A 14,830-nucleotide genomic window follows, 5' to 3' on the forward strand; every position below is an offset into this window, starting at 1 on the left:
ACTACCATCCCTACCACCCCCACCCCCACTACCATCCCTACCACCACCCCATCACCGCTACCATCCCTACCTCCACCATAACCACCACCCCTACCAGCACCAGCATCACCATTCAACCACTATCTACGGGCGCCTACTAGGTATGTGGCAGGACCTACCCTACATGGCTTTGGGGTTAGTATCTACTTTCCAGGGAGAAACTGAAGCTCAGAGAGGATAAATCATTTCTCCAAAATTACCCACCTGGTAAGAAGGAGGGCTGGGATTCAAAGTGTGGTCACTCAGATTCTAAAGCCTGAGTTTTTTCTACTATGATATAATTTCTCTCCTCTTTCTCCTTTTACCACCCTGACACACCTCTTCCTTTTCATGTCAGCTGTTGTTAGCTCCTTCTCTCCAATCCTCCCTAATTTTTGGCATGCTCTCAAGATTAAATTGTTCATTTTCACTCATGTGTTTTCAGCAATGCTCTGTATAATACACTTATGGCTACCTCATAGCTGTGCTTACTCAGTCTGTTATTACTTTATGTCCACTACTCTCCCATTCCCCTCCAGACTTACACTCCTCGAGGACAGAGGCCGTCCAATGGCCAATATATCTCTGGAACCCAGGGCTTAGCTCACGGTTTACTCAGAAGTCCATGGTCTAAATCCATGAGTGAGTAAATGGATTCATGGATGGATGAGTGAAGAGACATGTACATTGGTGGATGAGTGATGGAGTACATTAACAGATGGTTAAGGAAAATTCTCAAGTCTACATTTGTAACCCTCTCCAGTTCACTCCCTTCTCATAGCTCCAGCTTTTTTTTTTTTTTTTTTCCCTTCTCATATCTCCAAATGCCTATTGAAACTTTCCACCTGGCTCTTTTGCTGTCATCTAAAATGAAACCGGTACAAAACTAATCTCCTCCCTAGCTGATTCCTTATCTATTTTCTTTTTTTTTTTTAAATGTTTTATTTATTTCTAGGAGAGAGAGAGAGACAGCACGAGCAGGAGAGGGTCAGAGAGAGAGGGAGTCACAGACTGAAACAGGCTCCAGGCTCTGAGCTGGCAGTCAGCACAGAGCCCGACGCAGGGCTCGAACCCACAAACTGCGAGATCATGACCTAAGCGAAAGTCAGACGCTTAACCGGCTAAGCCACCCAGGCGCCCCTCCTTATCTATTTTCTGATAATAGTACTGCTATTCTTCACAGTGTTCCCTTCACTGGTCCTCTGATTGATTCAGTCAGTCAACAATATTTTTTACGCGCACACGTGCGTGTGTGTGTGTGTGTGTGTGTGTGTGTGTGTCTGTCTGTCTGTCTGTCTGTCTGTGTGTGTGTTTGGCTGTCTGCTAGGTGCCAAACACAATTCTAGGGAATGGAAACAGTATAAATAAGACAGGCAAGGTTCTGGGAGGACTCAAAGGAGCTCACAGTCAACGGTGGGGTGGAAGATAGCATAGGAGACATTAGGCAAGTAAAAAAGTTAACAAGATAATTACAGATCACAATGAGTGATATGGTAGGGAAACAGAATGGTGAAGGGGAACTAAGGGACCTCACACTACATAGGATAGGAGGGAGGGCTTGTTTGAGGCAAGGCCTGATGGATAAGGATAAGGATTCTCATATAACAGTTGAATGAACATTCCAGGCAGAGGAACCAGCAAGTGCAGAGCTTCCTGGGCTGGAAAGAGCCTGGTGTGTTTCAGGAACAGAAAGGGACTGGATGTGGCTGGAGTGAAGTGAACAGCAGAAGATGGTCTGAGAGAAGTGTTAGTAGACCTGAACCAGGTCATGCAGGGCCTTGAAGGCTGGTAAAGAATCAGATTTTATTCTAAGAGCAATGGGAAGCCATTGAAATATCTCAAGCAGGGGAATGACATGACTCCCTGCCCCCGGCAGCAGGCAAAGAGCTCCCCTGCTCCAGTGCAGGTGATTCACAGGCAAGTCATCCGGAGTCATTAGGAAAGGGTTAACTCCAATGCCATTTAAACCGTTACAGTGCACAGAAAAGTAAAGCATCCAAATGCTTTTTGTAAAGCCATCACAGCATTGGTGGCCACCCTGACCAGAAGGCACAGCAAAAAGGAAACAGACCAAGCTTATTTGTAAGTATTAAAACAAAAAAAATCTTTAAAATTTTAGTGAATAGAATTCTGAAGCACTTTAAAAGAGCAACACACTACAACCAAATTGACCTTATACCAAAACAGCAAGAATGGTTTAATATTAATAAGCTATATTATAGGGGCGCCTGGGTGACTCATTCGGTTGAGCATCCGACTTCGCCTCAGGTCGTGATCTCTCAGTTTATGAGTTCAAGCCCCACATTGGACTCACTGCTGTCAGCATGGAACCCCGTTTGGATCCTCTGTCCCTTCCTCTCTCTGTGCCTCTCTCTGTCTTTCTCAAAAAAACTATATTATAATTACATATGTTGAAAGATCAAAGTGGAAAAGACATGATCATCTCTGAAGAGACTAAAAAGACATTTGATAAATTCACCACATATTACTGATGTTTAAAAAATGGCTTAGTAAAATTGGAGCAAGTGGATAGTTTCTAAATATTTTGTGCCAAAAATCAACATCATACTTAATGGGAAATATTGGAAACCTTCCCACTGAAGTCAGGAACAATAATTCTAGAGGTGTATTAGGAATAATTGGATAAGAGGAAGAAATGAAAGGTATAAATAAGAAAGACAAAATTGTCATTTTTGTGAACAATAAATTCAAGATCATCTATAAATGATTATAACTAATTAGAAAGTTATTATGGTTGGTAAATAGAGATCAATACATGCAAAAATTCAAGAACCCTATTGTGTATAACTATAATAAAAGATGTAATTTAAAAATATGTCAGTTCAAAGAAGTATATGAAAAGATGGTCAACATCCCTATACATTAGGGTAATGCTAAATTAAAATCATGATGAGATCTTCCTACATGCATATCAGAATGGCTAAAATAAAAAAGAAATGATAATACCAAATATTGTCAAGGAAGTGCCAGGTTGGATCTTTTATCCACTGCTGGTAGGAATGCAGAACAGTGGAGCCCATTCTGGAAAATAGATAGCAGTTTCTTAAAAAGTTAAATATACACTTACCATATAATCTGTAAATGACTCCTGAGCACTTATCCCAGAGAAGTGAAAATGTGTTCACAGAACCAGTAGTGCATGTTCACACCAGCTTTATTTGTAAAGTCCCCAAATTGGAAACAACCCAGATGTCCTTCCATGGGTGAATGGTGAAACAAAATGTGGCTTATTTATACAATGGAAATACTCAGCAATAAGAAAGAACAAACTGTCAACATATATAACAATTTGGGTGGATCTTAAGGGAATTATGCTGAAAGGAAAAGGTTCCACACTCTATGATTCCATCTATATGACCTTCAGAAATATCAAAAGCTTAGAGATGGAGACCAGATTAGTGGTTGCCAAGGAAACCAGCGAAATCAGGCAAGGGTGTGAGGATGAAGGTAACGGGAGAGAGAGATCTTTGGGGTGCCTGGGTGGCTCAGTCAGTTAAGCATCTGACTTTGGCTCAGGTCATGATCTCACGGCTCCTGATTTTGAGCCCCGTGTGGGACTCTATGCTAACAGCCTGCTTCAGATTCTGTGTCTCCCTCTCTTTCTGCCCCTCCCCCACTCGCACTCTGTCTCTCTCTCTCAAAAAATAAACCAACATTTAAAGAGAGAGCGAGAGATCCTTTGTACTGATAGTACAGTCCTGTATCTTGATTGCAATGGTGTTTATACAAATATATGGTAAAACATCACAGGACTATCCATGAAGACATAATGTAAATGGAGTGTGTGCAAAAACTATAAAATCTAAATAAGGTCTGCAGTCTAGTTAACTGTATGGTATTAATGTACAATCCCTTGTTTTGATAATGTACTGTAATTATTTGAGATGTGACCATTGGAAGAAGCTAGGTGATGGCCACAGGGGCCTCTTGGTAGTACTTTTGCAACTTCTTGTAAGTTTATAATTATTTAGAAATAAAAAGGAAAAGCAAGTGCCATTTCCAGTTACGACAAAAACCATTACCCAAGAACATAAAAGAAAAGTGTCCAACTCTTGGTTTCAGCTCAGGTCATGATCTCGCAGTTTTGTGGCCCCACATCGATCTCTACACTGGCAGCACGGAGCCTCCTTGTGATTCTCTCTCCCCCTGTCTCTCTGAAATAAATAAACAAACTTAAAAAAATAAAGGAGCTGCAGAGCCATCACCAAGGGGAGAAAATAATGGAACAACTTGAGCATCAAAATAAAAAGTGATAGTAATGGATTAAAACCATTGAAAAAATGTAACAATCCATGAACCCATACTGATGTAAACAATGATGCCAGCTAATAAATGTAGAAGGAATAATAGAGTTAGAAAATCACTTTTTGGCAAACATTGTAGTAATAATGGTCTTAGGCAACAGCCATCAATAGCTGTTAAAACTAGCAGATGAAAATTTGATGAGTAACAGGAGATCTACAGAGTCTCAAAGTATCTTGCTTTACTACAATATTTATGTATTATATTAAATGAAGAAAATGGGAATATTTATCCTGAGAAGAGAGGATCAGGGGATATAATGGTGGTTTTTAAATACGACTTTAAAATGCTGTCATGTGTGGTCCCAAGGCAAGATGGAAATTGTAAGAATTCCTATTTTGGCCCAATATATAAGGAAGAATTTTTTTAGCCTGAAACATAAGTTTGAAAAAAACCAAAAAGGGTTCTGAACATATTCAATTTTTTCCAGAGTCTAGGGATTTTAACATTCATTTTTTTCTAGGATTCTAAGGCTGTATCATTCTATTATTCTGAGATTCTAGGACTCCACATAGATGGTTTATGATTCTAAAATTCTCAATCTTTTCTTCTGATTCCAAGATTCAAAGACTCCATGATTTGGGGTATAATCGCTGTTTCTGCAGTCATACCATCATAGGAAAAGCACTGAGGTACTTGTTTCTAAATCTCACCTGGCTTCATAGCGGGAAATCAAAATGCATTGGACCTTCCTACCCATTCTTTATGACTGGGATCAACTGCCCCCCTGTTTGTGTTCCTGAAGATAGAGAAGGCTTCCAGCACTTCGCCCTAAATATACTATTTCTAATAGGTTTTGATATATATCCTTTGACATGCTAGAAAGTTCTACCTTGCTAAGAATTTTTAAAATTAATTAATGGGTGTCAACTTCTCTCATGTTTTCCAAAACACATCTATTTGCAATGGTTGTACGATGTTTTTTTTATTTAAAAAATTTTTTAAGTTTATTTATTTTGAGAGAGAGAGAGAGAGAGCAAGCGGGGCAGGGGCAGAAAGAGAGGGGAAAGAGAGAATCCCAAGCAAGCTCTGTGCTGTCAGCACAGAGCCCAATGTGGGGCTCAAACTCACAAACCGTGAAATCATGACCTGAGCTGAAATCAAGAGTTGGACGCTTAACCAACAAAGCCACCCAGGCACCCCTGTTGTCTGATGTTTCTATTGAACCTGTTAGCATGTAGTATTATGTCTACAGATTTTCTGTTATTAAACCAGTGTTCATTCTTGGATAAACATTACTTAATATTGATAAATCATGATTTTTATGTACAATTCTGAACTGTTTGCTAACAATTTATTTAAGATTTTTATATCTATGATTGGCCTATGATTTTTCTTCTTCCTATTACTCTTGTCTAGTTTCTCATGGTACATATTTTATACTGGCTTTCTAAACTGGAATGGGGGGCACCTGGGTGGCTCAGTCGGTTAAGCATCCGACTTCAGCTCAGGTCATGATCTCATGGTTCATGGGTTCGAGTGCTGCATCAGGCTCTGTGCTGACAGCTAACTCAGGGCCTGGAGCCTGTTTCAGACTCTCTATCTCCCTCTCTCTCTGACCCTCCCCTGCTCATGCTGTCTCTCTCTCTCTCTCAGAAATAAATAAAACATTTTTAAAAATTTTTAACTGGAATGGGAAGTTCCTCCTTTTTTTCCGTTTAATGGAATAATTTGCATAACATACAGATCGTCTGCTCTATGAAAGTTTTGTGAGACTTACCTGTAAAGTCAAATAGATCACATATTTTATTTTATCTTGTTTGGTTTTCCTTTATAGGTAGATTTTTAACAACTAATTCAATTTATCCAACTATTCAAGTTTTCTATTCCTTCTTAAATCAATTTTAGTAAGATATATTTTTTCCTAAGAATTACTTATTTCCCCTCGGTGCGTTAGTTGTCTCTTGTCACATAAGAAATCACTCCCAAACTTCAATGCAATCCCAGCAAGTTATTTTGTGGATATCAATAAACCAACTCTAAGGTTTATATGGAGAGGCAAAAGACTCAGAATAGCCAACACAATATTGAAAGAAAAGAGCAAAGTTGGAGGACCTATGCTACCTGACTTCAAGACTTACTATAAAGCTACAGTAATCAGGACAGTGTAGTACTGGTGGAAGAAGAGGCAGATAGATCAAAGGGACAGAACAGAGTACTCAAGAATAGACCTACATGAATACAGTCAACTGATCTCTGACAAAGGAGCAAAGGCAATACAGTGAAGAAAAAGTCTTTTCAACAAATGGTGCTGGAACAAATAGACATCCAAATGATTAAAAAAATCTAGACACTAGCCTTTCACAAAACTTAACGATCGTAAACCTAATATGTACAATGCAAAACACTAAAACTCCTAGAAAATATAGGAGTAAATCTATATGACCCTGGGTATGGCAGTGACTTTTAATTTTTTTAATTTTTATTTATTTTTGAGAGAGAGAGAGAAAGAGCATGAGCAGGGGAGGGACAGAAGGAGAGAGAGAGAGAGAGAGAATCTCAAGTAGGCTCCATGCCCAGCAGCCCAGCAAGGAGCCAGGCATGGAGCCAATATGGAGCCAAACATGAGGACTCTATGTGGGGGCTCCCTGTGGGGCTCGACCTCACAACCACAAGATCATGACTGAGCTGAAATCAGGAGTCTGACACTTAACCAAATGAGCTATGCAGCCCCCACTCCACCCCGCCAACAGTGACTTTTTAGTTGTAACACCAAAGGCACAATCCATTAAAGGAAAAAATCTATACACTGGATTTCATTAAAATTAAACACTTCTGCTCTGCAAAAGATACTGTCAAGAGAATGAGAAGACAAGCCACAGACTGTGAGAAAATATTTGCAAAAGGCATATCTGCTAAAGGACTATTACCCCAAATATAGTAAGAATTCTTAAAACTCACAGTAAGAAAATGAACAATCTGATTAAAAAATAAATAGAAGCCTGGAGCAGACACCTCACCAAAGAAAATGCACAAATGGTAAGTCAGGATAAGAAAAGATGCTCCACATCATATGTCATTAGGTAAATGCAATTCAAACAACAGTGAAATACTACCACATACCCATTAGAATGCCAAAATCCAGAACACTGGCATCACCAAACACTGGTGAGGATGTAAAGGAACTCTCACGCATTGTAGGTGGGAAAGCAAATGGTACAGCCACTTTGGAAGTCAGTGTAGTGATTTCTTACAAAACTAAATATAGTCTTATCATATGATGCCGTAATCATGCTCCTTCATATTTACTCAAAGGAGTTGAAAAATCTATGTCAGTCCACAGTACACAGATATTTTTAGCAGTTTTATTTATATTTTCCAGAACTCAGAAGCCAGGACATCCCTCAGTATGTGAATGGATAAATTAACTGTGTTGTATCCAATGAAATACTATTTTAGTGCTAAAAAGAAAGGAGCTATCAAGCCATATCAAGACATGGAGGAAACTTAAGTGTACATTACTGGGGCACCTGCGTGGCTAGTCAGTTGGCCATCTGACTTTGGCTCAGGTCATGATCTCACGGTCTGTGAGTTCAAGCCCCGCGTCAGGCTCTGTGCTGACATCTTAGAGCCCAGAGCCTGCTTTGGATTCTGTGTCTCCCTCTCTCTCTGCATCTCTCCCGCCAGTGCTCTCTCTGTCTTTCAAAATTAAATAAGCATTAAAAAAAGTGTACATTACTAAGTGAAAGAAGATAATCTGACAAGGCTATCTACTGTACGATTCCAACGTATGATATTCTGGAACAGGTAAAACCATGGACACAGTACCAAAGACAAAACCAAGATCAGTGGTTGGCCAGGGGTTAGAGGGAGAGAGGGACGAATCTGCAGAGCAGAGAGGGGTTTTTTTAGGCAATAAAATTATTTTGTATAGTATTATGATGGTGGATACATGTTATTGCACATTTGTCAAAACCTGGGTTTCATAGAAGGCAAAACACCAAGAGTAGACCCTAAAGTAGACTGTGGACTTTGGGTGATGTAGTATCAATGTGGGTTCATCAGTCATAATAAATGTACCATTCTGGTATAGGATGTTGATAGTGAGACAAGTTGTGTGAATGTGGGAGGAGGGGGAAATGAGAACTCTCTGCAGTTTCCGTTCCATTTTGCTGTGAACCTAATAAAACTTCTCTAAAAAAATAAAGTTTATTTGAAATAAATACATATAACCTATTTAAAATAAATCACCCCCAAACTTAGCACTTTCAGTAACAAGAACTATTTATCTCACATAGTTTCCGTGGTCAGATTCCTGGATTCCTAGTCAGGAATGACTAGCTGGGTGCTTTTGGTTTAAGGTCACATGAAGTGACAGTCAAGATGTCAGCCAATGTTGCAATCATTTGAACCTTTGCGTAGGTCTAGAAGATCCACTCCTGATTTGGTTCACTCATATGGCTGATAGCAGGAGGCCTCAGTTCTTCACCACGTGGAGCTTTCCATGGAGTTGCTTGGGTATCATCACAGTATGGTGGCTGGCTTCCCCACAGTGAGTGATCCGAGAGAGAGCAAAGTGAAAACCACAATGTCCCAAAGTGAAAACTACAAAATGACTCAGTTCAGAAGTCACATGCCATTATTTTCACAATATCCTACTGGTTACACAGGTCAGCTCTAGTCAGCATGGGAGAGGACTTCACAAAGCTGTGGCCACCAGGATGTCAAGACAATTGTAAGCAATTCTGAAAGTTAGCTACTGCATAGGTGTTTCAAATTTATCAGCAGAGAATAATTCCTGCCAACCATTCTTTAAATATCTGCTCTGTGTACAACCGTCTCTCTTTACAATCCTAAAACTTGTTGGTGTGTGACTTCTTTTTTGTTTGTTTGCTTTTGTTTCTGGGTAAGCCTATCAGAGATTTGTCTATGTTACAGAAGAAGCTTTTGGATTTGTTGACAGTCTCTAATGTATGGTTGTTATATATTTAATTACCTTGCTCTTTTCTTTATATTTTTCCCCTTCTCCTTTCTTTGGTTTGTTCTGTACTATCTCTGACTTCTTAAGTTTAATCACTAGAGTATTTTTAATCATATTTGTTTCTAAAGTATGTATTTAGGTTATAAATTTCTCTGTGACCGCTGCAGCCCATAAACTTTGATATGCAGTATTTTCATTTTCTTCCAGCTCTGATTATTTTCTAGTATCCATTATAATTTCTTCTGAAATATATTTTTTAATGTGTATTTATTTTTTTTTTAATAGTTTATTGTCAAATTAGTTTCCACATAACACTCAGTGCTCATCCCCAANAAAAGATTTTATTTTTAAGTAATCTGTACACCCAGTATGGGGCTTGAACTCACAACCTGGAGATCAAGAGTCTCCTGCTCCACTGACTGAGCCACCCAGGTGCCCCTGTGATGACCATTTTTACCTTCAGTAATACTTTTTGTTTTAAGACCAATTTTGCCTGATTGTAATATAATCATACAGCTTCCTTTTGGTTAGTGTTTTTCTACTATATCTTTTCCCATCATGTTTCCCCCATATTCATGTCCATATGTGTCCATTGATGCCTCTTGAAAACAATGACTGATTGCCTTTTGCTTTGTTTTGTTTTTTCTCCAATCTGACGTTCTCTTTTAACCATAAAATTTTGATTATTTACATTTACCCCAATCACTAATATATTTTAAAATGTTTCTACCACTTTAAATTGTAATTGCTATTTGCCATGTTTTCTTTGCTTATTTTTATCCTTTTACTGCCCTTGATGAAGCTTTCTATATTCTTTTTTCTTTCTCTTACTCTTATTTTTTAAATTTATCTTTAAAGTTTATTTATTTTGAGAGAGATAGAGTGTGCTAGTGGGAAAGGGGTAGAGAGAGAAAGAGAGAATCCCAAGCAGGCTCTGCACTGTCAGCGTGCAGCCTGATGTGGGGCCCAAACTCACAAACTACGAGACCATGATCTGAGTGGAAGTTGAATGCTTAACCAACTGAGTCATGAAGGCGCCCTCTTTCACTTTAAAAATAATGTTTATTTATTTATTTTGAGAGGAAGAAAGAGAGAGAGAGAGAGAGAGAGCAGGGGAGGGGCAGAGAAAAGAGGGCAAGAGAGGATCCCAAGCAGGCTCCACGCTGACAGCACGGGGCTCAGTCTCACCAACCAGGAGATCATGACCTGAGTGGAAATCAAGAGTTGGATGCTTAACCAACTGAGCCCACCAAGGTGCCACCCACTCCTTTTCTTCCTTTTAATGTGCATTTTTAAGTTGATAAACATTCTAGGCTAATAATTTAATCAGTATCTCTACTTTCCTCACAAACATAAAAGGATTTTTGAAACCTGATGACTCCCTCCTATCAGACATATTACTTGCTAGTATTTTAGTTCCATGCTGTTTTCTTATCCCTCAAGTTAATTTAAGCATGGCCAGATCCTCAAATGATTAACATACTAAAAATAGAGACCTTCAAAACAGTGGTTCAAACAAGAGAGAAGTGTTATTTCTTTCTCACATAATATTCCAGAAGCAATGAAGTGGTCTAAGACTGTTAGGCAGCTCCATCCTGTGAGGTCACTCAAGATAGTTTTCTTCCATCTTGTTCTTCTACCCTCCCCTACCTAGGGTTAAATTCTGGTACCAGAATGCTCTTAACCACCATATCATAGTCATCTTAACTTCCCAGATGATAATTCACCTCTACCATGTCCATATTCTCCCCTGTGGGAAGGAAGAAAGATGAAGTTGAACACAAGCAACTTCTTTTAAGGAAGTGACTTGGAAGTACATATGCTTGCAAAGGAGGCTGAGGAAGGTAGTCTCTTGCTGGGTGACCAAGAGCCCAACTAAAACTTGGAGGCTTCTGTTATGGGAAGAAAGTGAGAATGGGCTTTGGGAAACAAGTTGCAGCCTTCATGGGCTTCAGCAGAATCCTCTTCTTTCTCTGTGTTTGCTTCAATCTTAGACAAGCAGCTTCCCCCATCCTCCAGTGATGGCAAAGATGATCACTAACAACATTATCTTAATGGTCTCTCATTTCAGCAATTCCAGTAAAAATAAGGGAGTGGCTCCTTACAAATAGTCCCAACTGAAGTCTGGGATTTCCTCTAATTGCTCCAGTGTGGCTCACATGTCCATCATAAACTAGTCACTTTGGCCATAGGGATGCAGTGCCCTAGTAAATAGGTATGGGTCACATAGTCATCTATAGAAGGTGGATCAAGTAGGGTTAATCCTATGCAAACCATAGGAACTCAAAGTTGGAAAGAAGTGGTCCCCAACAGACAAATACTGAGGTGCTGCCATCATCAGAATGGAGGCTGAGCAAGCAACATAAACAGATGACCATTAGACTTATCTATCCTATCAGGCTATTGGATGGTTCAAGAAAGTTGTGCCATTGAATGTGTTTTAAAAATCCAAATAAACAAAGATGGAAGGTGATGCTGATGATGAAGTTGCATGGGATACCCTTCCTTACAATTCTGATAGGAGAGCTTCTACTCAGCTCTCCTTGGTGATACATTCAGCACCTTATGAACAAACCTCTGTTATGCGGACCATACCACTTACTAATTATTGATTTTGTCTGTCTCCCAGTCCTCCCATAACACACCCCTCTGATTGAGGGCCCCCTCGGAGCTAGAACTTGTTTGCATTCCACAATGCCCAAGGCACAGGGTGGGCATCAGGAGACTAGACTTGTTAAATGAAAGCAGGGTGGGGGCGCCTGGGTGGCTTAGTCGGTTAAGCGTCCGACTTTCGCGGATGGTCATGATCTCGCGGTTCCTGGGTTCGAGCCCCGCGTCGGGCTCTGTGCTGACTGCCAGCTCACAGCCTGGAGCCTGTTTCAGTCTGAGACTCCCTCTCTCTCTGACCCTCCCCTGCTCACGCTGTCTCTCTCTCTCTCCTAGAAATAAATAAAACATAAAAAAAATTAAAAAAAAAAAAAAAAGAAAGCAGGGTGAAGTCTCAGTGACTCTCAGTAGCCCCTCCAGTTTCTAATCCCTTTGAAACTCATTATTGGGAAGAGGCCCACCAAATCCCAGGGAGTTCTGCAGAATTGGGGGTCAGACCAGATTATGTTGTTTATAGAAATGTATTTCCTAATGACTGGAAAACAGTGCCAAGGCATCATATTATTTGTGGAGCTCAAATCAAATCATAGAAAGACACAGACCCAAGTAGGAGGAAGTTCAACAGATAATTGATTAATCAGACTTATTGTCTCATCCTGTTTAAGGTTAAAACACACACACACACGCACACACACACGCGCGCACACACACACACACCAGCTCCATTCCCAATCTAAACATGAAAGTGACTTCCTTCCCCAGAAACACCAATGCCCCTGTTTACCTGATGATGAAAACTCTACCTATCTTAGAGAGAAGCAGAGCTGAAGACCAGTGACCGTTGCTAGTGATGGGTAGTAGAACACAGTATAGGAGATATAAATGGGGGGACATGAAAAAGAGGCCAAAGCATACTTAGAAAAACAAAAGGTCTTCCTGGAGGTGTTCAAGTGGCTGACCTACTTGGGAAGCTCCACCTAGGGTTTCCTGGATGGGTCCTTTGAATACTAATAGCTACCATTCACTGAGCCATTGCCATACTCCAGATGTTGTGGTAAGCATTTTTAATGCAATATCTCATTTTAGGGGTGTCCAAGTTGCTCAGTCAGTTAAGTGTCCAACTCTTGATTTCAGCTCCAGTCATGATCTCACCATCATGGGATCGTGCCCCACATCTTGGGATTCTCTATCCTCAGAATTGGTATCCCTGTTCACAGGTAAAAGACCAGAAAGGTGCAGTGATATTCCATGGCCGTACAGCTAAGAAATGAAAAAGCCAGAATTTGAATCACTGGATTTGATTTGACTCAAAGCTTCCACTCTGAGACCTTAACGATCCTCAGCAAACCACTTTGAGGTAGCCATTATTTCCTCCATTCTACAAATGAAATCTACTGAGGCCCAGGGATGATCCAACTTGCCCAAGTGACAAGATAGTAAGTGTCAGAGCCCAATCAAGGCTGTCTGACTCCAAAATCTACCGCGCCTCTTAAGTAGAGGAAGAGCAAAAGCCAGGGGGTCAGGAACATGCCAGTATGTCCCTGTGCATCAGGCCCTACCCTGTCCCCTTGTTTCCTTTCTACCTTCAACCTCTACACTCAGGCCCCTTCCAAGAATTTTCTTTTCCCTGTCTCTCTCCAGTGTGACCCCTGGGCTGAAGAGGGACTGGGTAGCTCTTGGGCAGCTCTAAGACACCCTTCCCCTAAAGATCCTCTAAAAAAGGGACAGCCAGGGTGCCCCCAGCCTGGGGAATCACATCCCCACATATCTGAGCAGGACTGGCAAGTGCTTGGATCAGGAGCCAGCCAAACTGAGCTCAAATCCCGCCCAGTAACACCAGCTTTCTCTTTAAAAAGCATCTATTCTGGGAACAGACATTTCACTCGGGATATCCTTCGTATTTTAAAAACTGAATCCCCCTCCTCCATGATTGGCCCGATTTTACAAAAGAGGAGCCTCGGGCTCCCGGTGGGGGGGGGGCGGGGAGGAGAGCGGCATAAGGACAGCCAAGTCAGTCACCAGCCTGAGACTTGAACCCACCTAGGCCCCAGATTCGGCTGTTGCCTAGGAGCTGAGGAGGGAGGAGCTGCCGGAGCGGAGGGGGGAGGGGACGAGCCAGGGCGAGCTCCCAGCAGCGCGCGCTGACGAAAGCAGGTGATTTTTTTCTGCAGCTCGCTTTCTCTCAGCATCTTTCCTGGATTTTTTTCCCCCTGCCGAGCCGTAGATAAGGGTGGGGCCGCTTGCCTGCAGCAGAGACGGCGGCGGCACAGCGGCTGCAGCATCATTGGGAGCAGCTGCTGCAGCAATGCTCGGTCTCCGCTGGAGGTGATCGCCTCCGAGCCCTGCTAGGTGGCCGGCTGCGACGGGACGCCTCGGAGTAGGAGAATACAGCCTCGTCCGTGGACCCGAAAGCCACACTGCTCGGCCCTTCCTCTACGCCATGGCTTAAGCCCGCAGCCACCTCGCCTCGCGTCGCCTCGCTTGGCCGGGGTCTGCGCGCCGCCGCCGCAGGGAGGGGCGCGACCCAGACGCCCTCTCCCGGGGACTCGGGGACGCCTTGTGTCTCACCCATCTGTGCCCGCAGCAGACTGCGCTCCCAAGACCTTTGCAGGAGGCTCCCGGAGGCGTTTGCAGCCGGTAATCGGGGGACTTTACGGACTTTATCTCGGTGATAGTTTGACCTTCCTGGGCGCTCTCTGAGGGAGAAGACCGAGGTAGCGCAGGCCACTGGGGGCAAAACGGTGGGAACCAGATTAGCTACTGGTCGAGGGCCAAGGGACTGAAGTAAGATTAGAGACTTGCTTGAGAGCCACAAAAAGAAAGAGGCAGGGCCAGCTTTGCAGCTAGCATCATGGCGTGGCCGTGCATCACGCGGGCCTGCTGCATTGCCCGCTTCTGGAACCAGCTGGACAAGGCGGACATCGCTGTGCCGCTGGTTTTTACCAAGTACTTTGAGGCCAC

General features: G+C 42.0%; 1 protein-coding gene across 1 annotated transcript in view; it reads left to right on the plus strand.

Annotated features, from left to right (window-relative positions):
- Window positions 1–14,512: 14,512 nt before the first annotated feature.
- MAP6 (microtubule associated protein 6) overlaps window positions 14,513–14,830 on the plus strand; it is a 74,283-nt gene continuing 73,965 nt past the window's right edge. Inside the window, exon 1 of the mRNA XM_077776323.1 lies at window positions 14,513–14,830. This exon is cut by the window's right edge and continues 642 nt beyond it. Coding sequence (XP_077632449.1) covers window positions 14,721–14,830 — 110 coding nt within the window. The 5' untranslated portion in view covers window positions 14,513–14,720.

The sequence above is a fragment of the Crocuta crocuta genome, unplaced genomic scaffold (assembly GCF_008692635.1).
Source record: "Crocuta crocuta isolate KB4526 unplaced genomic scaffold, BGI_CrCroc_1.0 scaffold271, whole genome shotgun sequence".
Classification (NCBI taxonomy): domain Eukaryota; kingdom Metazoa; phylum Chordata; class Mammalia; order Carnivora; family Hyaenidae; genus Crocuta; species Crocuta crocuta.